The 23,657-nt window shown below is 38.2% G+C and overlaps 1 protein-coding gene across 1 annotated transcript in view; it reads right to left on the bottom strand.

Moving 5' to 3' along the window:
• Window positions 1-4,955: 4,955 nt before the first annotated feature.
• Window positions 4,956-23,657, bottom strand: part of PPP1R1C (protein phosphatase 1 regulatory inhibitor subunit 1C) — a 121,573-nt gene continuing 102,871 nt past the window's right edge. The window contains exon 5 of the mRNA XM_052635968.1: window positions 4,956-5,044. Coding sequence (XP_052491928.1) covers window positions 4,956-5,044 — 89 coding nt within the window. The remainder of the gene's footprint in view (window positions 5,045-23,657) is intronic.

Here is a 23,657-nt window from a genome sequence, read left to right on the forward strand (position 1 = left end):
TAAGTCACATGTGTAGATTGAGAAGAAAAGTGAAAATAAATCCAATACCATTTTAGTCTTCTTTCTCCAATTGTTTTCTTCAAGTTACCAGGCTTCTTTGAGTTCCTTCCTTCACCTCCTTTTCTCGCTAATCTACTCTCATGTTCATCTTCTCTCTACAGACCAAGTCTCCATTATCTGCATAAATTAAGTATGAAGTGCAGTGAGAGAAGTGGCCTGCACCAAGCTCTGTATCCACAGAACAAGGGAGCCTCACGCTAAACGTCTAGGACAGTTCTATGGTGGAATGGTAGACTCTTCAGAAAATGCAATCAGGCACCTGTGCATCCATGTAGATTATTTCACTTAACTCATACAACCTTGTAAAGTAGATTGTACCTCCATTGCTATGTGAATTCTATGGGATGTTTGCAATTTTTATCACCATAATTATTTACAATTTGTAAAACCAAAGGTGCTCGCCATCATTTTCCAAAAGCTCTTCTTACTCTGAAATTTAGTTCTTCAGAATGTTATGAAGACTAATAATTTAATTTCTTCAACAGATTTCACATTTCAGTAACATACCCATTTTTAATGCAGGAGACATTAGAGACGTGGGTTCAATCCCTGGGTCAGGAAGATCCTGATCCCTGGGTCAGGAAGATCCCCTGGAGGAGGACATGGTAACCCACTCCAGTATTCTTGCCTGGGAAATCCCATGGACAGAGGAGCCTGGCAGGCTACAGTCCATGGGGTTGCAAAGAGTCAGACATGACTGAAGTGACTTAGCACAAATGCTGGCATGCATACCTACCAGCTTTGAAGCCTGGTTTTTAGAATCAAGGACGTAGAAAACTAAGGATATTTCTTTCCCATCCTCCTTCAGAGAAGTCAAATACTCAAAATTCCATGTAACCATTAAAAACTTCAATGTAGTTAGACATGCTTTTCCATTATCAGTTTGCACTTTACATTGTTTGCTTTTAGATATGGGTAAATAAACAGAATTTTTAAAGCAATGCAATGTAAGTCATTTATTTAGGAATTCATAAATCCATATTTCTACTAAAAAAACTCTGTGATACTTGCACTTAAGCTATTTGCTATGACAATACCCCATAACAGTGTTCCTATAACTTCACTCAATTGTATATCACTTTTGTGATTTTGAGGTACCACTTCTACCATGATTATTTAACACCTTTTAAAAATATTGATTTAAAATATACCCACACTTTAAGCTTGTCTCATCCTAAGCAACAATAGCTTAAGGATTTGTGATTAAGTATCCTTTCTAATATATAATAGTATCTATAAATATAAGAATAACTTGTCCATGGCTAACCTAAAGTCATCCATTTCCACAATATAGACAGCACTGGTATAATTGAAATACAATTTAAAATGTATTGTTTTGAATGAAAATTTAAAAGAATGGTGAAACTTTTTTAAGAACAGAAAATTGTCTGAGAATTTTGTTTTTTATAAAGATGCTTACTCTGCACAACTCTGGGAGGAAAAAGGGGCTACAAAATTATTGTTTAATAGAAATAAATCTTGCCTAGAATTCTGCTCTACCCCTCTATACTCTCTGCTTCAGTTCCTCATTTTTCAGTTCAATTCAGTTCAGTTCAGTCACTCAGTCGTGTCCGACTCTTTGCGACCCCATGAATCGCAGCACGCCAGGCCTCCTTGTCCATCACCATCTCCCGGAGTTCATTCAAACTCACGTCCATCAAGTCAGTGATGCCATCCAGCCATCTCATCCTCTGTCATCCCCTTCTCCTGCCCCCAATCCCTCCCAGGATCAGAGTCTTTTCCAATGAGTCAACTCTTCGCATAAGGTGGCCAAAGTACTGGAGTTTCAGCTTTAGCATAATTCCTTCCAAAGAACACCCAGGGCTGATCTCCTTTAGAATGGACTGGTTGGATCTCCTTGCAGTCCAAGGGACTCTCAAGTCTTCTCCAAGACCACAGTTCAAAAGCATCATGTTTAGAGGGATTTAAAAAATGCTTAGCTAATCCATCTGACTTAATCTTTCCCAGATTCAGAGTATGCAATGGAAGAGTATCAAAGAACAAGTGGCCAGCATGATAAGAGGATTGGGAGGAACTGATAGAGTATTATCTCAGAAAAGAGACCACTTAGGAGATGACACTAGAGTGTTCTTCGGTATCTGAACAGATTTGATACAGGAAAGGAGGCAAAGTACAGGAGAAGGAGAGAGATTAACACACAGAAGAATAAAGTTCCTTGGCTGGGTTGGGATTCAGATGGAGCTAATCAAGAGTAAGAGAAGCAATCACTTGTCTGTGCTGTTGTAGAGGATGTTCTGGAGAAGATTTGGTTGACAGTCTCAGGCCCTTTCTCATTCTAGCAGTACTAATAGACACCAGTTATTAAATACTCATTATGCTGGGCTAAACTTTTTATAGGTCCGTCTCTTTTAATTTTCACAATTACCCAATAAGGGTAGGTAAGTATGATTGTACTCTTTTTACAAATGGAGATACTGAGTCTAAAACTTGGTAGAGGTTGAATTTAAACCTAAGTCAGTAGACTCAAAGCCCACCTACTAACCATTATATTACATTATAAATGTTGTCTGGGAAAGAAAAAGTTTTTATTTTGTTTTGCTGTGTTTTGTTTTGGTCAGAAAACCTTTCAGCCAAACTGAAGCCAAGTTGTCACTGTGAAAAAATTTTGCTGTAACCTCTAATTGTGTGAAAAGGACCCTGAAAAGCCGTTATCTCAGCTAGTTTCCTAGAAATTTCTGAGAAAGTCAACACTTTTCCAAAGGAACACTTAGGCTTTTAATTGTGATCTCCTTGTTTTGTGGGTAGAGAATAAAATAGAAGAAACCAATAATCCTGAAGGAAAATTATTCTTTTAATTTTGATGTCTTTTTATTTTTAAAAATGGAAAACAGAAGAATCCAGAAGCCATGCTGTTTCTTTTCCCACGATGTTACAAAACCAGCAAAAGCTTTGGTTTCTTTTGTTTGTTTGAATCCTTTTGAACAAACATTTATAAAAATATCTGTTCATAAGAAGGGAAGGGCAGTTTTATTTTTTAGCACCTCAGGGTACCTCAAATAATCTCAAGGGGTATCAGGATGTTTTCCAAACACAAATAATTCAAAATCACCTAAATGTTTGCCTTCATCAGCTTTTAATCAGGGAGAAACTTAGAAAATCAAATAAACAGTCACAGCAGGTGGTCTAGAAACTCCAGAAATTTGGGGTGAAACTGGCTTCACAAAAACAAAACAAGCCAGGGGAAGGAGGGAGAAGAGAAAGTAAGGAAGGATGAGAGGCAGGAAAGAAGGAAAGAAGAAAGGAAAAAAGAAGGAAACTTGGAATAAGTATTCATACATACTTGAGATACTACTTGTCAATGAGTTTTGCATTTATTTTCTTGGGGAAAATATCCTCAGGAAAATGATTGTTGTCTCTATTGCACTGGCTTATACATTCACCCATTTCTTTTAATCTGTACATTATAAAACCCACAGTCAAAATTAAAAACTGTAGTTTTACTCCTTTGCACCTTGATACTAAGATCCTACAGTAGATTTCACATTTGATTTTTTCTTCCTATCTTAATTTAAGTCTTTACTGACTTTTGAGAAATCGTTTCAACTTAATTTTTTTAATCAATGAAACATTTGAACTTCACTAATGTTATTAATGTGGGAACCAAATTGGGCATTCGTTCACCTCCATTAGGCTTCCAGGTGGCTCTAACGGTAAAGAACTTACCTGTCAATGCCACTGGGACTTAAGAGATGGGGATTCGATCCCTGGGTTGGGAAGATCCCCAGGAGGAGGGCATGGCAATCCACTCTAGTATTCTTGCCTGGAGAATTCCATGGACAGAGGAGCCTGGAGGGCTACAGTCCATTAAATTATGTGGTACAGATACTTTACATTATAATGCAATAAATAATATTGTTCAGGATGCCAGGACTTTGAATTATCAAAAGCGATATTCAATAAATGCATACTATCTTGGAAAATCTTGCTTTGCACTGATGTTTCTCTGCCAGTTCTGTAGTGGAGAAATAATCTTTCCTCTATTTTCATAACACCTGGCAAAGTACCTTCTTAGAAATAAACTCACAAAAAATAGCTGTTGAATTAATAAAAGCATGAATTAATGAAATTTCTTATGATAATAGATTTATAAAATCTAATTATTCATTAAAATGCAATAGGAAACACCTCACATTTCAAGTAATAGCCAAAAATAAGCAACAGGGAAGATTTGGCATGTTTTATTTTAGAGTTTTAATTCTTCTTTCTGAATAACTAGTGGAAATGATATAAAAAAAAATACATCTCTCACAGCTTAGAAAATGGAGAGACTTCTGTGGTCCTTTAACCATTAATGTGTTGTTGGAGAGAAAAAGATGTTTAATATCTAAAGATGAATACCTTTTGATATTTTGAATCAAAAAATCTGGCATTTCTTAGTCATTTTGAAATAAATACCATGTACCATTGAGTATACAGAAACATGATAAATGCAGAGCTTAAAAGTTTAATTAAATTCCTCTGTAAGTTAAACCCAGACACGAACTCATGTCTAAAGATATTTAATATTTATTTTTTTCCTTTAAAGTGATGCTATTTACATTTGACCTTAGAAGGCAAATTGTATCAGTAGGACATCAGGGATTAAGCTGGGCAGTATTAAAGTTAGAACACTCACATGTTTGCAGATTTTCTATGTTGTTAAAAAGAAAAATCACTGTAAAATAAATACGTATTCTTTAATTGTAAGTTTCGTAATATGAAACAATCTGTAGGTAGTTCTAAAGTTCCATCAAGGGGCACTTCCCAGGAGGTGTATTACTATTGTATGAGTATGGAGAGCAGAGGCGGAAGTCAAGCAGTGGCATTCCATGGGATATTCAGAAAGGTTAATAGTTCAGTTATTCCCAAGAAGCCTTCTTGTTGCAGACCCGTAATTAATGGTCCCACTGCTGTACCCTCTCGTTCACGCCTTCTTCCTCTTCAGGGAACGCTGATTCATTCTGGCCTTTCATATGCTTAACCCCTGAAATTATAAAAATTATGCTCAATTTAGTTCTGGCAGATTGACTGCTTGGCTCCAAGAGATAAAGACACATTGGTGTCTATGCGTCTATGTGTTTTCTCCAAGAATCTAAACACTCAATCCTATATAAACCTTTTAATTAATTCACCGAGGGATAAAAACACACCCAGCCCAATTTCCATTAGAGACAGGCATCTTTTGTAGTAATTAAACCTTCTTCATTAAGAATTGCATCACTGCCTATTAAAAACCTGTTAACTAAAAATCCGCTCGCAGGCTCTTATTGCAATCTTGACATATCACTTAGTTCAAATATTTCTTTTGGCATCCGTGAACTCTGTTACAATGAGAACCATTAGAACCTCAGGAACAAAAAGGTCTGTGTGCACCATTTCTGTAACTTGCAAACAAAAAAAGAATCAGAATATTGTTAGTCTTCTTTAGGAATAAAAGAAATGGGTATGATTCTGAAACTTCTGTATTAAAAATTCTTCAGTCACTTCCCCCACAACCTACACAGAGGAAAACCATTGTCACAGCTTTGCCTGCTATGTAAGCTTATATGATCTGGCTTCTCCCTACCTATCTGGCCTCATTTCCACCAGCCTTTCCTGCATCCCCCTCTAACAGTAATTTATCCCCTAACAATACTAACCTGCTCTTAAACATTACAGATCACTCTATGTGTGTTAATTGCTCAGTTGTCTGATTCTTTGCAACCCCATGGACTGCTGGGCTCTTCTGTCCATGGAATTCTCCAGGCAAGAATACTGGAGTGTTCTAGCCATATTAGCCATCAGCTCTTCTCCAGGGAAGCTTTCCAACCCAGGGATCGAACCTGGGTCTCTGCATTGCAGGCGAATTTTTTTTTACCGTCTGAACCACCAGCTGCCCACAGGTCACTCTAGGCTCCCTCAAACCTCCTTCTTTTTCTCATTCTATTCTCCCTGCCAAATAGCTTCTTCCTACTACCCACCTGATAACCTCTCACTCATCCTGACCTCAGCTGGCCTCCTCTGTGAAGGCTCCCCAAGTTCTCCAAGTGGACCTCCTTGGTCTTTCAAATATTTCCCTCTGCTCTGGGATCACTTTCTTTTGTATCAATTACTTTATAGAACTATATTTATTTACATGTCTTTCTCACTAGAACAAACTTGCTGATGTCAGGATTACGGAGTTTCACTTTGGAGTCCCAGGCACACAGCCTGGCAAACAGGAGGTGTTCATTAATACTGATTGTATAAATGACTGATGGAATTAATGATGTGGCACTTAAATCTATGTCTTTGGAAGTTCCATACTAATGTATGTTCAGATTTTTTTTCAAAATTAATTCAAATTTGGGGTATAGATCAGAAGGAAATGACTACAACCATACTTACAAAATTATCTTTCATTTCACTAGGGTCTCTTCTGCTAAAACATCATGCTAGCTGACACTCTGCCTTATAGTGGTGCTTAACATTGAAAAGTTTATAGATATTATATTTTTCAGAAAATTGGTTTATGAGATTTTTCTAAATATTACTGGAAAACATTATAGTTAGAATTAATGAATGAAAGGAAGTCACTCCTCTTGTATACTATGAAATGAAGAAACTAAAAAAAAGAGAGAGTGGATTTGCATATACTGTAGTCAGCAAGCCTCAGAGAACCATTTGACAAGGAATGACACCCCTGGGCTTGGGGGATTATCTTGAAAATATATTTGGTTGGTTGTAATAATATATAAATACTTTAATTTCATCTGCAAGCACAGATCCCTCACAGTCACCATAGAGAGAACTTTGTTGATAACAAATGGTACTTATTTCATCTTGGTATAGATTACATAGGAGAAAAAGAGATCTAAATCCTAAGGAGAAGGAAAGGGAGTTTAACAAGCATTCAATCAGTCACTCTGCTAGAGTCTTACATACCTGAGTTACTAAACCTCATAACAACTACACAAGAAAAATACCTGGATGGTGAAATTTAGATTCCAAGAAGATAAATGATTTGTTCAAGGTTACAAGGATAGTAACCTCAGTGACATCAACAACCACAGTTATGCTGAGGATACCACTCTAATGGCAGAAAGAGAAGAGGAACTAAAGAGCCTCTTGATGAGGGTGAAGGAAGAGAGAGAAAGAGCTGGTTTAAGAATAAACATTAAAAAAAAATTAAGATCATGGCATCCGGCCCTATTACTGCATGGCAAATAGAAGGGGAAAAGGTGGAAGCAATGACAGATTTCCTCTTCTTGGGCTACAAAATCACTGTGGAGGGTGACTACAGCCATGAAATCAGAAAATGATTGCTTCTTGACAGGAAAGCGATTACAAACTTCAACGGTGTGTTGAAAAGCAGAGACATTACTTTGCTGACAAAGGTCTATATAGTCAAGACTATGGTCTTTCCAGTGGTCACATACAGTTGTGAGAGCTGGACCAGATAGAAGGCAGAACATCAGAGAACTGATGCCTTCAAACTGTGGTGCTGGAGAAGACTTCTGAAAGTTCCTTGGACAGCAAGGAGATTAAATCAGTCAATCTTAAGGGAGATCAACCCTGAATACTCACTGGAGGAACTGATGCTGAAGCTGAAGCTCCAGTATTTTGGTCATCTGGTGCAAACAGCTGACTCATTGGGAAAGTCCCTGATGCTGGGAAAGATCAAAGGCATAAGGAAAAGAAGGTGTCAGAGGATGAGATGGCTGGACAGCACTATTGATGAGCTTGGTCTAACTCGGGGAGATGGTGAGGGACAGGGAGGCCTGGCATGCTGCAGTCCACGGGGTTGCAAAAAGTTGGACACGACTGGGTGACTTAAAAACAACAACAATGATAGTGTGGTTCCAAAAAGTTCTGACACATCAAAGCTCCTCAGTATAGACTGTCTGACTGAATGAATGAGAGAATGAAGTATAACAAGGATAGTGTGGTTCCAAAAAGTTCTGACACATCAAAGTTCCTCAGCATAGACTGACTGACTGAATGAATGAGTGATTGAAGTATAAAGTTCCATTGTCAAGAGACACCCAACTCAGTTTCACCTTTAACTTTTCGGGTGCTAACCTAAATTAATCTATCAATCTCTAGGATTTATTGTAGGATTACCTACTTAATCTGGTTCAAAGCATCTTGTCATTCCCTCTGAAATATTAAAGTACAGTAAGCATTCAGCTGCCTTCCACTCTTTCCTGAGCTAAAATTGTCTGCATCTCTCTGGGTTCCCAAAGGTTTTACTGTCTCTAGAATTCATCCCTTTTATCCTCGAGGTAATTACAGAGTAATGAAGTTGTGTTCAGACAATTTTCTTTAAATTAGGGTTAATTCAATGCCAACATTGATTTGTCTGTATGAGGGGGTCAAACACTTTAAAAAGTGGTAACTAGAATTTCCAATTTATTAAACCATTAATCAACTATTCCCCATATTTTGACTATAGGTCTATTTACTTATTTATTTTGTAATAATAATGGCCACAAAGTTATATAAGAAAGCCTGCTTTAAAGTAGAATGACTCCAGCAAACCTTGAAACGTGCCTTCTCAGTCTTAGTCGACTGTGGCATTAACCATTTCCAGGTGAAAGATGTTGATGAGGCAGAAGAAGTTGGTGACAACACAGAGCTGTTCTATACAACCACAGATTCTTTGGTTCCCAAAGCATTTATCACTAACATCATCTTTCCATTGAGTAACAGATGTTAGTTAATTTGTGTTTTGACTCTTTTTCCTTGCCAGCAATGTTTGGTTGGTTTCAGATGCAATAAATGCTGAGATTAAAGTGTGAAGTCTGTGAGGACTGTCTAAAATGTTTCTCCCCATCCTCCTCCTCCTGTCTCCAGACACACATATGCTTTATATTTAAATTTTCTTTGAACCTGCATTCAATATTTGAGTAATTCTGGAAGTGAAGGAAAGCAACTTGGTCTGGAGGTGCTGAGGAAATTCTCAAAGCTTCCTCTTCTGCCAGATGCTAATGAGCACATAGGAAAACACCTCACCTGATTCCCAGCATGTGGCAATTGCTGATTCCCAACATGTGGCAAAGGGCCTCCTGAAGCAAGAAAGACACAGACAGGGTTCACATGGGTGGAAAGCACAGGGATTCCCAAATGCACAGAGGTGCTTTTCTCCATAGCAAGAATGAACACGCAAGAGAAGAAACCATAGACAAGACAAGGATGCAATATGAATACATGAAGGAATGAAGAAAATAGTTTGAGGAAAAGAAAGCAGATGGAGTAAAAGAAGAAAAAGAAAAGAAACGGTGCCCCCACCAGAACATTACACTCATGCCCTTCTCCATTCTGTAGATCAGGAGGTTAGATGTGAGTTGGGCGAAGTTGTGAAGCGACTGAGTGAAGAATTACAAAGAATTCATCCATAAAAGGAGCTTACATTTGGCAAACCATGGGCCAATATGTTTATCAATTAATTCCGAGGGAAAAAATGGGCAGGTAGATGACATGAAACTTGGAAGAAAAGATGACATGATGAATGACAAAGTTAGTATTCCAAAGAGCTGGGAAGGTGGCCTGAGCGATTAAGGTAGAGGTCAAAGGGAGCTTTTTCTGTAGGAAGGTTATTTGGGTACTAAAAGAGAATGAGGACAACCCAGATTGATTATGGTTAGGGGTTCAAGTGACCGCAATTTCATGGTGACCCAGCAGAGTCACCTGTGTGTAGGAACCGAGCTCTTCTAACAGGAGAGGCAGCAGTCTAAGAGAGGAGACTTCTCTCAAACTGTGCACTGGGCAGAACTTTCCTGGATTATGCTGCCCAGTTCTGGACTTGGCATCTCAAGAGTTCCACTGAAGGAAATAACTGGGATTGCAAGCAGTTGTATGAAATCTCTTCAAGAACTGGATATGAAATTGGACTGTTAAGCAAAAAGAAAATTAAGAGGACAAAAGAGGTTGCCATTGATTTCCTCAAAGCCTGGAAAAAGAAATAAAATCTATCTAAGTAGCTACTGAGAGCTGACATTCATGCGATAAAGGCAAAGTGCAGATGGTCCTTGACTTACAAAAGGGTAACCCACTGAAAATATCATAAGTGGAAAATGCGTTTAATACATCCTATTGAACATCACAGCTTAGCCTAGACTACTTTAAATGTGCTCAGAACACATATATCAGCCTACAGTTGGGCAAAATCACCTAACACAAAGCCTACTTTATTATAAAGTGTGGCACATCTCATGCAGTTTATTGAATACCATACTGAAGGTGTAAGACAGAATGGCAGTATGAGTACAGGATGGTTGTAAGTGTATCGGTTGTTTTCATTCATCATGGTATGGGGGACTGGAGCTGTGCTCTCTGCCTTGCCCAGCATCGTTAGCCCAGAAAAAGATTAAAATTCAAAATTTGAAATACAGTTTCTTCTGAATGTATATTGCTTTTGAACTATTGTAAGTTGAACCATCATTAAGTTGGGGACATCTGTATGGTTTAATATAAAGAAGAAAATTTCTAAGTTCTTCCTGTTTGCCCAGCAGTAAGCATGTGAATGAGGTCCCCATCACTGTGTGTGTTCAAGTCAAAGCGAAATTTCCATTTCAGAGGAGAGTTAAGGAATCCTGCACTGAGTAGCAGGACAGACTAAAAAACTCAAGGACCCTGATATGCTATTCATATACAAAGCAGGTCTTTTCTACTGAAGAATCTGCTCTGCTGTGAGTACTGTAACTTACAAGAAAGTAATTCTAACTATAAATGACATAAATGGCCCAAATCCACATTTTAAAACTAATTCACATTGGGAGTAGCAAATGTAAATGAATTCATTTTTTTTCAACCACATATTTTAGTTACTTGAACTCATTCTAAAGTCCTCTAGGGAATTTGTGGGTGTATTTTGAGAGCCTCTGACCCTCTTGGAATTCTATTTATACTTATATCTGTACCTCTTCAGGGAAGAAGGTCCGTAGTTTTCCACGGAATCTCAGAGGGGTCTCTGACTCACAAATAGTAGTGAATATGAATTCAAGTCTAATCTCTTCACTTGAAAGATTAAAGGACAGTTTCAGTTGGTAAAGGGACTTGTTTAAATTCACATAGCAATCATGCGCTGGGCTAGGATACAAATCTGAGCCCCTAATTTCTACTGGGGGCTTTTCACGTGGACTACTAGCGCTCAGTCTTCCATTGTCATTGATCTTTTCCAAATAAAACCTGAAGGAAAATGTAGTAACTTAAGATCATGAGGCCCTTTTCATCATCAAATTCTTTCAACTCAGAACAGATATAAATCTAACTTCTCAGTCTTTTTTTCATCATGGAGGTTAATGTTTTTAATAGAATTTGTAATCAGGAAGATGTAGAATTTATATTTAACTTGGCAAAATTCTCAGAATAGAACCAAGTTACAAATAATGTTTGGGTTATCAGAAAAGAAGCAATATGAGTTCAATATAATAATGTTCCTTCTGTGTGTTAAACAGGGTAGAGACACAACTGCAAATCAGATGGGAATGTAGGTCAGAGGTGATGGTGTGCATATGAAAGAAATTAATTCAATGAACGCATGTTGCAGAAATGAAGCATTTGGAGAGTTCTGATGTGGGGAAGACGGGGTCCAACTCGGAGACAATAATTTGGACAGCCGTTGATGGAGCAATATGCTGGTTAGATTAAGCAAAATAGCAAGTCTAATTTCTTTATGAGAAAATTACTTGAAAAATACATTTCATAATCATTAGTTTTCTGAAGGCTTACTATACACAAAAGAGTGAGTTCAATGGCTCTAAAAGGATGATTGCTTGTATATCAATCCTTCAAATTTTATCAAAATAATTATGTTAATTTACTCAAGGAATATGATTTAAGCCATAATATGGTACATCAGGGCTAAGAAGTAAAGGCCCACCATTTGTCAGACTGAAAATGTGCTTTGCATTTCCCAAAACGGTTTCACATGTATTTTGTCTAATCTTCTTGACATTCATTTATAATAAATATAAATCATTTATAATAAATAAATGCATTCATATATAATAAATGAAATATAATATAGCTATAATAATAGCTATCTATTAATTTAACACCTAGGGTCACAGAGATCAAATGACCTATACATTTCATTCCAAAGGTAACACCAAATATGTCCTGAAAAGTGAAAGTGAAGTCGTTCAGTCATGTCCAACTCTTTGCGACCCCATGGACTGTAGCCTACCAGGCTCCTACGTCCATGGGATTTTCCAGGCAAAAGTACTGGAGTGGGTTGCCATTTCCTTTTCCAGAGTATCTTCCTGACCCAGGGATCAAACCCAGGGATCTCCCACATTGTAAGCAAGATGCTTTACCATCTGAGCCACCAGGGAAGTCTAAATATGTCCTGAACTCACCCTAAATCTATCCCTTTCTATTTTATTTAAAGTAATTTCATATACACAGCACAGTTGTTCTCTGCCCCCATACTATGACTGTTCAGTTAATGTAAATTGCAAATCCACACATAATCATTTCACTTAACTACACATTACTTAGAGAAGCATTTCTCTGCAGAAGAATAAATGTGTAATATGCTAATTTCTTAATCATACATAGGAATAGACGCAGCATGTTTTTCTGATACTCATAAATATTCAGAAGTATTACATATTTATGTATATTTTCCTTATCATATATTTACCAAAGCTGTTGCCCAAGAGTAAAACTTGGGTAAAAGATTTAGCAGTAAATACTGAGGAGAAGATAGGAGACAAGGTACACTTACCTGCTATCATTAGAAGTATGAATTCAAAGAGTATCTTTGAAGAGTAATCTAGTCTCATTTTTCAAAATGCAAAGTGTTCATATCTTATCAGTAAGTCTAAGGTTGGGTTCAGGCAAGAATATGATTTTTTTCATTTTGCAAGGATACTGCTGTTTAGCCAAGATTGAGAATCACTTTGATAGACCAAATGTCTCTTTTGCCCTCTACAGCCAAGTGCTCTCCCTTTTTCTTCAAAACTAATGCATTCCATGAACTCAGAAGTAAAGTTAAAATTTTAAGCCTACACATAATGGAGCTAGATGGTGTTGGGCAATTTCACTTATAGCAAGAGACAGAATGACTCCTTCTCTTGCAAGGCTTGGCTGTCATTGACTGAACACAATAGCATATCTAAAATAAAGAATGCATCAATCAGCAGGAGTCAGTGGTTAGCCTTGAAAGTGCTAAAAATAAAATAATGAATGGAGAGTTGCATTTAAAGCCACAGAACAAATGATGCCTATTTTTTTTTTTTAAGTGTGTCCACAGAAGGGTGTCCTGTCCTGGCATTTTCAAAGTTTATGCCTTCCAAGGAGAGTACCTTTCTACTGAAGCAATGGTCACTCTAGGCTACCATACCCTTGAAACGGAGCAGGGCCCTATGGCCCTTACCCTGGGCTCCCAAGTCCTCAGTCTGCCTTTTGTCTGTAGAAAAACTTTAGTCAAAAAATAAGGTTAATCAAAAAAGTTTAAAAATGCAGAAACAAAAGAAAACAAAGGAGACCAAATGATAATCATTTAGTCCTTCAGTCCAGTTCAGTTCAGTTGCTCAGTTGTGTCCCACTCTTTGCGACCCCATGAATTGCAGCACACCAGGCCTCCCTGTCCATAACCATCTCCCAGAGTTCATTCAAACTCACGTCCATCAAGTCGGTGATGCCATCCAGCCATCTCATCCTCTGTCATCCCCTTTTCCTCCTGCCCTCAATCCCTCCCAGCATCAGAGTCTTTTCCAATGAGTCAACTCTTCGCATGAGGTGGCCAAAGTACTGGAGTTTCAGCTTTAGCATCATTCCTTCCGAAGAACACCCAGGACTGATCTCCTTTAGAATAGACTGGTGGGAACTCCTTGCAGTCCAAGGGACTCTTAAGAGTCTTCCCCAACACCACAGTTCAGAAGCATCAATTCTTTGGCTCTCAGCTTTCTTCACAGTCCAGCTCTCACATCCATACATGATCACTGGAAAAACCATAGTCTTAACAAGACGGACCTTTGTTGGCAAAGTAATATCTCTGCTTTTCAATGTGCTGTCTAGGATGGTCATCACTTTTCTTCCAAGGAGTAAGCATCTTTTAATTTCATGGCTGCAGTCACCATCTGCAGTGATTTTGGAGCCCCCAAAATAAAGTCTGACACTGTTTCCACTGTTTGCCCATCTGTTTCCCATGCAGTGACGGGACCGGATGCCAAGTCAATGCCTTCTAGTTTCTCCTCAAGGGTTGTAGATAATATTCTGAACTGTCTTTTGGCTATTGAAACCCCCTTTGAGCGTCTTTTGAGCTGTACTGTAGATGCTGAAAACGCCCACCAGATGAAAAAAGTTAACTACGTGATGACCAGACTGTAGCCAAGATTTAAACTGCCGAAATCCTGAGAACAGGCCTCAAAGAAATGGGAACAAACCATGGGAATGAAGATTAACTGTACTTAAAACAATCAAGATGACACTGATCAGACCACTGCATGGTTAGTTTCAAGATGACTGTTAGAGCTGACTGTGCTGTTTCTGCAGGTAAACCACTCCCTCCACGGATTAAAGCTCCTGTTCACTGATTGTCAGGTGGACAGTCAGCCTTATGGTATTAATCCACCTGTGTCAATAATCACTGAACATCAATCGTCTAAACACACCAGAGATTGTTAGATTGTCTGATTTTTCTCTCCTCAAGTCTCTCACAACCCTGTACTCTCTTCACACTCAGTTAATTTTACAGAAATATTTGAAGTAACCATTAATGAATTGACATCAGCATGGCCAAAACTACCAATATATTTGAATCTATACCCATATCTCTGCCTCCTCTCATAAGCCTCACCCTTCATTTTTATCCACCCCTCTTTTTCACAGACTCTCTCACCCTTTCAAAGAATTCTCCAAAAATTATAAACTGTCTCTCTCTGGCATCTTCAATTTCTCCAATTCTACTAAAATATTTCCATAACCACAGAACATATTTTCACTTATTCCATTTCAAGAAACTGTTTCTTGACTCTATCCTACCTCTAGTCATTGCCCCCTTCTCTTTAGAACAAAACTCCTATAGTATAATAAAAGGTTACTCACTTTATAACCTTTGCTTAACATACTCTAATCAGACTTCTATGTCCATCACTCCTTTAAAATAGTTCTTGTCAAATTTCCCCAACAAACTCCATCTAGGGAAATCCAGTGGTCAGTTCCATACCCATTTTAGATAAAATCTTGACAGCATTTAACATAATTGGTCGCTTTTTGTTGAAACAGTAATTTAATTTCAAAATGATCAAACACACCTGTTTTTCCACCTAGCTCATTTGCCACTCCTTCTTGGTCTTTATAGCCAGCTTCTGCTGCTGCTGCTGCTGCTGCTGAGTCGCTTCAGTCATGTCCGACTCTGTGCGACCCCATAGACGGCAGCCCATCAGGCTCCGCTGTCCCTGGGATTCTCCAGGCAAGAACACTGGAGTGGGATGCCATATCCTTCTCCAATGCATGAGTGAAAAGTGAAAGTGAAGTCACTCAGTCATGTCTGACTTTTTGTGACCCCATGGACTGCAGCCTACCAGGCTCCTCTGTCCATGGGATTTTCCAGGCAAGAGTACTGGAGTGGGGTGCTATTGCCTTCTCTGTATAGCCAGCTTGACAATCCTTTTCATTCTCACCCTACATGCCAGCCACTTCCAGGACTTGGTTATTGAATATTTTCTCTATTTCTGCTCACTTCTCAGGTGATCTCATCCAATACTGCTGCTTTAAATATAATATGTAAATTGATGATTTCCAACTGTATATTGTCAGGCCCAGTCCCACGTCTGAGTTCAGATTCATATAACCAACAGCCTAACTGTATTCTGACTCTTAGATATTTAATAGGCATCCCAAATTTAGTATATCTAGAACATCTTGATTCTGTCCTGAATCTTCAAACAGAAACAAGCACCCAGCCCCTACCAACCTTATCTTTTCCAAATCTTTCCCATATTAGTTAACAGAATATTCTCAGGTCTAGCATATTCCTTGCATCATCTTGTTCCTTTCATACTCCTTTTCCAATGCATGACCAAATTGTGAAGCCTCTACATGCAAAACTGTATTCCAAATCTAATAAGCTTTCATCACTTCCAGCACTACCACCTTAGTCCCATCCATCATTAATCTCTACTTGGAGGATCTCAGACAGCCTTCTCACTGGTTTCCCCACTTTCTCTTCTTCCACCTTATAGTTAATTCCCCAAACAATGTACAGAATAATCTCTCAAAACATTGCATCGTTCCTCTGGTGAAAATCTTTGATGACTTCTCATTATCCTTATCCTAAGAATGAAATTCAAATGACTCACCATAAATTCATAATCATTAAGATGCTACATGATTGAGTTCTGTCTCATTCTGGATTTGCCTCCTCCTAACTGTTTCCTCACTCGTTTGGCTACATGGTATTTTACACACAGGCCTTGCACAACCTCAGACCTTGTTCACCTCATTCTCTTTACTGGATTCCTTTTCTTCTGAGGGGCTCATATGCCTTTTTTCTTCACCTCATTAGGCGTTTGTTGAGATGTCATCATTTCAGAGAAGACCACTGACTGTCCCATTTAAAACATCTCATGTATGTTTTACTTTCAGTGTGATTTAGCTTATTTTTTCCTTCCTGTAGAGAACTAATCACTTCTTGGTTGCATATTTCTTTATTTATGGACTTGTGGTGGGCCTCTGCTAGAATATCAGCACCATGAAATTGGAGCCAACATACTGTTTTATTTCTTGACTGATCAGCAGAGCCCAGAACAATGCCGGAACATTACAGATGCTCAGTGCATTTTAAATAAGGAAATGACTAACTTTTGATCTAACTAACTTTTGATCATTTAACAAACTTTAAAATTATCTCACTTAAAAAAAAATTTCCTATTCAACGTATCAAGAATTTTCAACCTAGCCAATTTTTTTTTTTCAGATGGATGAACTTCTACCCAATCCATTTAGGCACATCTTTGTTCTTCTCGGTCTCCCATACTATTTCAGATTAGCAATCTTGACTCATTTAGTAATTATGTTCCTGAAATTCAACCCATCTAAGAAAATATGCAGAAAATCTCAAAGATGAAAAAGGAGAAATGGTACTTTCCTCAGCATATAAAGTTGTTTTGATCACCAAACACAGTTAATTAATCCTATTGGGTACATGGCTTTCATAATATAAATCATGTAAATGGACTTGGTTAAGTATTTTGGTCTCCTCAGTGATTCTGTTATTTAATTTTTTTCTTTGTGGGAAAGTGCTAATCCTGATGAGTTGATAGTTACATGTAGTTTCAAAATCAGCTCAGCTCTCTCCATGTCCTGAGGCTGTTTTGATCCCCTTTCTCTGTGGAGGGCCTCAGCTCTGTTTGCTTTTCATTATGCAGCTTGCTGGCGGCCAGGAAGCTTATGAATGATGAGATTGTTCTGCTTCATCCTCTGCTTGACCCAAGGACTTGCAGTTCACACTCTGAGCTTTGCAACTCTTTTGCTCTGACTCTGCTTCTTCTGTTCGGATTTACCATTGTTCTCCTAGGCATTCTTGTTCACAGGCAGTTTTACTCTCTGACCATCCATTTAAATAATAGCAATTTATTGTATCACCATGGGACTCACTGACCCACTTTCATTTTTGATTTTCTGCCCTACAGTTGGTCTGTTTTACTTGTCGCCCATGTGTAAAGTCACAATCTCTCTTCTTTTTACATAGATCTTTAATAAACTCTCCTTGGATGAGCTGATACCATTTATTCTTTTCAAATCTTGATTTTATTAATACTTGATGCAAAAGGCCTAGTGAGAAGCAAATTTATATTGTTTATATGACAAAGGAAAAATAGTAAAAAATTTTTTTGCTTAAAATTGTAATTTTCTGTTATTTCTACCCTATGATATAAAAATGTAATAACTAGGAAAAGCAAGTATTTGCCTATTAAATTTATTCAGTTTCTCAACACAGGATTACCTGGGAAATTCTTTTCAATACCAAACTTAGAACCGTGAAACTCACCTTTGACATTATAAATTAATTGCCCTAAAACCATGACTTTTAAATTTTCAAATTCTTCTCTAGAAAAGGAAAACAACCTTACTTTCAATATATATACACTGCATTTAATTTACAATCACCTTTATATTAGAAAAATTCTAAAATTATTAACAAAATTTAATGTAAGTCTTTTTTAAAAAACTCATGTTGAATTTCATTTAAACCTACAGATTAAGAGGCAGAATTCTCTTGAAGTATGTTTATGGCTTCAGTTCAGTTCAGTTCAGTTCAGTTGCTCAGTCATGTGTGACTCTTTGCGACCCCATGAATCGCAGCACACCAGGCCTCCCTGTCTATCACCATCTCCTGAGTTCACTCAAACTCACGTCCATCGAGATGGTGATACCATCCAGCCATCTCATCCTCTGTCGTCCCCTTTTCCTCCTGCCCTCAATACCTCTCAGGATCAGAGTCTTTTCCAATGAATCAACTCTTCTCATGAGGTGGCCAAAGTATTGGAATTTCAGCTTCGGCATCATTCCTTCCATAGAACACCCAGGGCTGATCTCCTTCAGAATGGACTGGTGGGATCTCCTTGCAGTCCAAGGGATTCTCAAGAGTCTTCTCCAACACCACAGTTCAAAAGCATCAATTCTTCGGTGCTCAGCTTTCTTCACAGTCCAACTCTCACATCCATACATGACCACTGGAAAAACCATAGCCTTGACTAGACAGACCTTTGTTGGCAAAGTAATGTCTCTGCTTTTCAATATGCTATCTAGGTTGGTCATTACTTTTCTTTCAAGGGGTAAGCATTTTTTAATTTCATGGCTGCAGTCACCATCTGCACTGATTTTGGAGCCCAAAAAATAAAGTCTGACACTGTTTCCACTGTTTCCCCATCTATTTCCCATGAAGTGATGGGACCAGATGCCATGATCTTAGTTTTCTGAATGTTGAGCTTTAAGCCAACTTTTTCACTCTCCTCTTTCACTTTAAAGAGGCTTTTTAGCTCCTCTTCACTTTCTGCCATGGTGTCATCAGCCCTAACCAAAATTACTTGAAATTATTTCAATTTTTTTCCCTGAACTTATTGTCCATCTATAGTCTACTTACCTTTTCTTAGATATTTATTTCATTTCTCACTCAAATAATAGACACTACTGATAGGGAAAACATTATAGATATATATATATATATATATATGGACTTCCCTGTAGCTCAAACGGTAAAGAAACTGCCTGCGATGCAGGAGACCAGGGTTCGATCCCTGGGTTTGGAAGTTCCTCTGAAGAAGGGAATGGCAACCCACTCCAGTATTCTTCCCTAGAGAATTCCATGGACAGAGAAGCCTGGTGGGCTACAGTCTGTGGGGTTGCAAAGAGTCAGACACGAATGAGCGACTAATACACACACACACACACACACACACACACACATATAATTGATGGGTAACCATCAGATTTTTAGGGATAAAATGAAATTGTTGAGAATGAACAGCACTATTATTTCTGGCTTGATACACTAACTAGAAAGTCTCCAATTTGCTAATACAAGGTAGCTGGGCCTCTCAGAGAAGATGCTAGAAGGGCCATTGGCTAGGGCTTTTTACTCAAAGCTGGCCACAAATTAGACTTTTGATATTATCTCCAAATGAACTCATATTGATAACAGATATATTTATTGACAACTTCCAGAAGCTCTTTAGTAAGGGAGCCATACAGACGGATGGACATGGAAGAGTAGCCACATCCCTGTTCTAATCTCTTCTAGTCTTCTCCCCACAAACTATCAGGCTACAGAGCTGCCTTCCTTTAAGCAGCTATAGAGTTGTGGAAAAGTGCTTTTTCTCAATCATAGAAGCATGACCTTTTAGGGTCAGAAGAACTTCAAAAGTAGATTTGAGTTCAAACAGCAGTCTGACTGCCTCTTAACACACACACATACACATACATACAGACACATACTGTTACCACCACTATCATATTAAGATGTGAACCAATACCTATTTTCTAGCCCCACAGCAGAGAGCAATCATTGACTCTAGGACACAGGTTTTCAGACTTTTATTCTGTATTCTCTGCTTTGTACAAAACCAGACCTAGAAAATGACAAAACGGCTCGTTCCTGGGAGTCCCAGCAGAGTTCTCTTCCCTCCTTCTCTTACCCAACCACAACCTGGCTGCCTGATAGCCATGTGAAACCACTAGAAGGCAAAATGTCTTCCATGGTATGGGACAACTGGACTTTCTAGATAGATACTGTAATGGATGTTTTGTTAGATTGAAATGGGCTGTTTCTATGATAATTTAGGCAATATTATGGACCGTGTTTCTATAAATTGGCCTGAAAAAAATAGCACTGATTCTATGTATTTTCAGATCCAAATTCCTTACAAATCAAATTTCTGAAAACAATCTCTTTTTATAATTAGAGTCTGCATGTTCTGGAAATTCACCAACAGTAGTATCAGAATATAGTTAGAAGTGGAGAGAAATAAGAGGTATAATTTTGTAAGTTTTTAAGAAAAATGTATTTCTCAACAAGTAACATTATCCCCCAGATACTCTTGATTTGTTCTTTATAATGAGTGTCTATTGTTTAGTCTTTTCTCTGTCCTCCCCTTCTTCTAGAGAATGACTATCCTTCCCACTTACTTTCTTTCAGAACTGCACTTCTCCCTACTCCAAATATCAGGTAAGAGTCAACACTGCCTGGTTCTGTTCTTATCCTCTGACTGCTATGCCAAGGATGGGGAATCTGACCCATGCTGCTCCTAGTATAATCCCTCTCCATGATCTTGTTGTTTGAAACCAAGTCATTATAAGAGAGTCTTTAACAAATGGATGATACATGGTGTTGAACTTGTTTGCTCTTGATGCCCATGTTTCCTACTTAAGGCGACAGCTGGTCTTCAGGGGACAGTAGGAAGGATGAAGTTATAATAAAGGAAATGGATAAGATGGCAGCCTTTGATTCTCTTTATTTCCTGAGTCTCAGCTGCTTCCTTTCCTTTCTTGCCCAGTCATTTGTTTTCCCTCATAAAGTAGCCAAATAGTCTTTCAGTAAATTTCTCTTCAGTCATTTCAGTCCCTCAGTCATGTCTGACTTTTTGCCACCCCTATGGAATGCAGCATGCCAGGCTTCCCTGTCCATCACCAACTCCCAGAGCTTACTCAAACTCATCTTAATAGAGCTGGTGATGCCATCCAACCATCTCATCCTCTGTCGACCCCTTCTCCTCCTGCCTTCAATCTTTCCCAGCATCAGGGTCTTTTCCAATGAATTGGTTCTTCACATCAGGTGGCCAAAGTATTGAAGTTTCAGCTTCAGATCAGTCCTTCCAATGAATATTCGGACTGATTTCCTTCAGGAATGACTGGTTGACTCTCCTTGCAGTCCAAGGGACTCTCAAGAGTCTCCTCCAACACCACAGTTCAAAAGCATCAATTCTTCAGCACTCAGCTTTCTTTATAGTACAACACTCACATCCACACATGACTACTGGAAAAACCAAAGCTTTGACTAGACAGACCTTTGTTGGCAAAGTAATGTTTCTGCTTTTTAATATGCTGTCTAGGTTGGCCATAGCTTTTCTTCCAAGGAGCAAGCATTTTTTAATTTCATGGCTGCAGTCACCATCTGCAGTGATTTTGGAGCCTAAGAAAATAAAGTCTGTCACTGTTTCCATTGTTTCCCCATCTATTTGCCATGAAGTGATGGGACTGGATGCCATGATCTTAGTTTTCTGAATGTTGAGTTTTAAGACAACTTTTTCACTCTCCTCTTTCAGTTTCAAGAGGCTCTTTAGTTCTTCTTCCGAAGTGTAATTTGAACTTTACACTAATGACTAGAACTAAAGTAAATTAGATTTGGAGTTTAAGATGTGAAGCCCAAAGTGTCCTGAATAATCTATTCTCCCTTTTTTATGTTTTCCCTCCAGTCACCTCTGGGATGGAAGAAGACAGGGAAAATGAAAGGCAACTGGGATATTCCCTTTTTCTCCCCATACCTCCATCTTTGAATGCAACTTTTGATGAGCTGAGAACTAGACAAAGATGGGAAATATTCCACCATGTCTCAGGAGTGAACTTCATGTTAAATCTGAACTTTACACTAATGACTGGAACTAAAGTAATAGAGAAAATTTAGGACATTTTTTGCAAAGTCAGTCATTGTCTCCCCATGGGCAAGGCATCGTTTGAAGAATGAATAGAAGACTTTCAGGTCAGGGGTAAAAATCATCACACTGGTTCCACACTTTCTTTTGTTCTTGAGACGATAATTTTATTACTAAAAAGCCGTGAGCACTTATGATCAACTTCACTATGTGGATTTGTAAATAATCAGATGACAGTATTTCAGTGATTTTAAAACAAGTATTCAGCTTGGGGCTGGTGCATGGGGATGACCCACAGAGATGTTATGGGGAGGGAGGTGGGAGGGGGGTTCATGTTTGGGAACACATGTAAGAATTAAAGATTTTAAAATTAAAAAAATAAAAAATAAAAATTAAAAAAAAATAATAATAAAACAAGTATTCAGCCCAGAATTGTCACAACTCACTTTTAAAGTGCTTAAAATTTGTCAGTTTTCTCAGATTAAACACTATTCCGTAAATTGTGGAGAAAACATGCCAGATATTGACACACATGATATCAGAACATATTTAAAGCAATATCCTAAAGATTCTAGGCAAACATAGCAAAGAAAACCTTTTTAAAAATTCCCCCAACAATTTAGCTTTTGAGTTCCTCCTCATCATTATTTCCATTTGGTTTTTAAAATACAAGTAAGCATAATCTGTAATTCTTGATGCCTCTTATTTTGTTGTTCTTGTTCATCTATATGTCCCCTCTCACCTAATTTATCCTTGTATTATGATCACAGTTAATTCTAAATAAAAGTGAGGTTCAGTTGAAGCATGACTAACCCCAACCTCTTAACATGGCATCCAATCTGTCTCAGACTGAAGGATCACTTTGGAAGTTTCATTCTCTTTCTTTCCTTTGCACCTTTATTCTATCTTACCAATATTTATAATTAACGCTAACCTACAGTAAAACTCTCTTTGGTTGCCCCCATTATTCTCCTGATTCTATCATGTTGTTTAATAAAGTAATAATATATTATTATTGTAGGAAACAGGAAGAATGAAAGAAAAGCAGGTCCCAGCAAGGGCTGCAAAAGAAACTTATAATTATTGATAAACTGGATGCTATAAGGCATGAGACTCTTGGAACAAGTCCAGAGGGAACAGTTCATAATCTTGAAAACAAGATATGATCCTGGGGTCGGAAAACCGACCCCAGACTGTTTCTCAACTGGCATCTCAGAGTCACATGTTTTATGTATTTGGTGGAAAATCTATAGATAAGAATAGTAGTCTTAGTTACTGATTTGTTATTGATTACCGTTTCCTAATTACTCAATGGTTAATGATCATTTTGTTCTTTGGCCCTGAAGGCCACATGAGTTATAATTTAACTCCCCGCATATTCTTTCATTCACAGCTGAAAGTATAGTAAAGCTGGCTTGGATTCAGGTTTGGCACCTTCACTTTGGAGCAGTGTTGGTCCCCTGGTCCTCGCTTTTCTCTGAATTCTTGCCTCTCGTTTCTCATTTTCTCGCTGCATTGCACTTTCGGAAACCCTGC

This window comes from Budorcas taxicolor, chromosome 2 (assembly GCF_023091745.1).
Source record: "Budorcas taxicolor isolate Tak-1 chromosome 2, Takin1.1, whole genome shotgun sequence".
NCBI lineage: Eukaryota > Metazoa > Chordata > Mammalia > Artiodactyla > Bovidae > Budorcas > Budorcas taxicolor.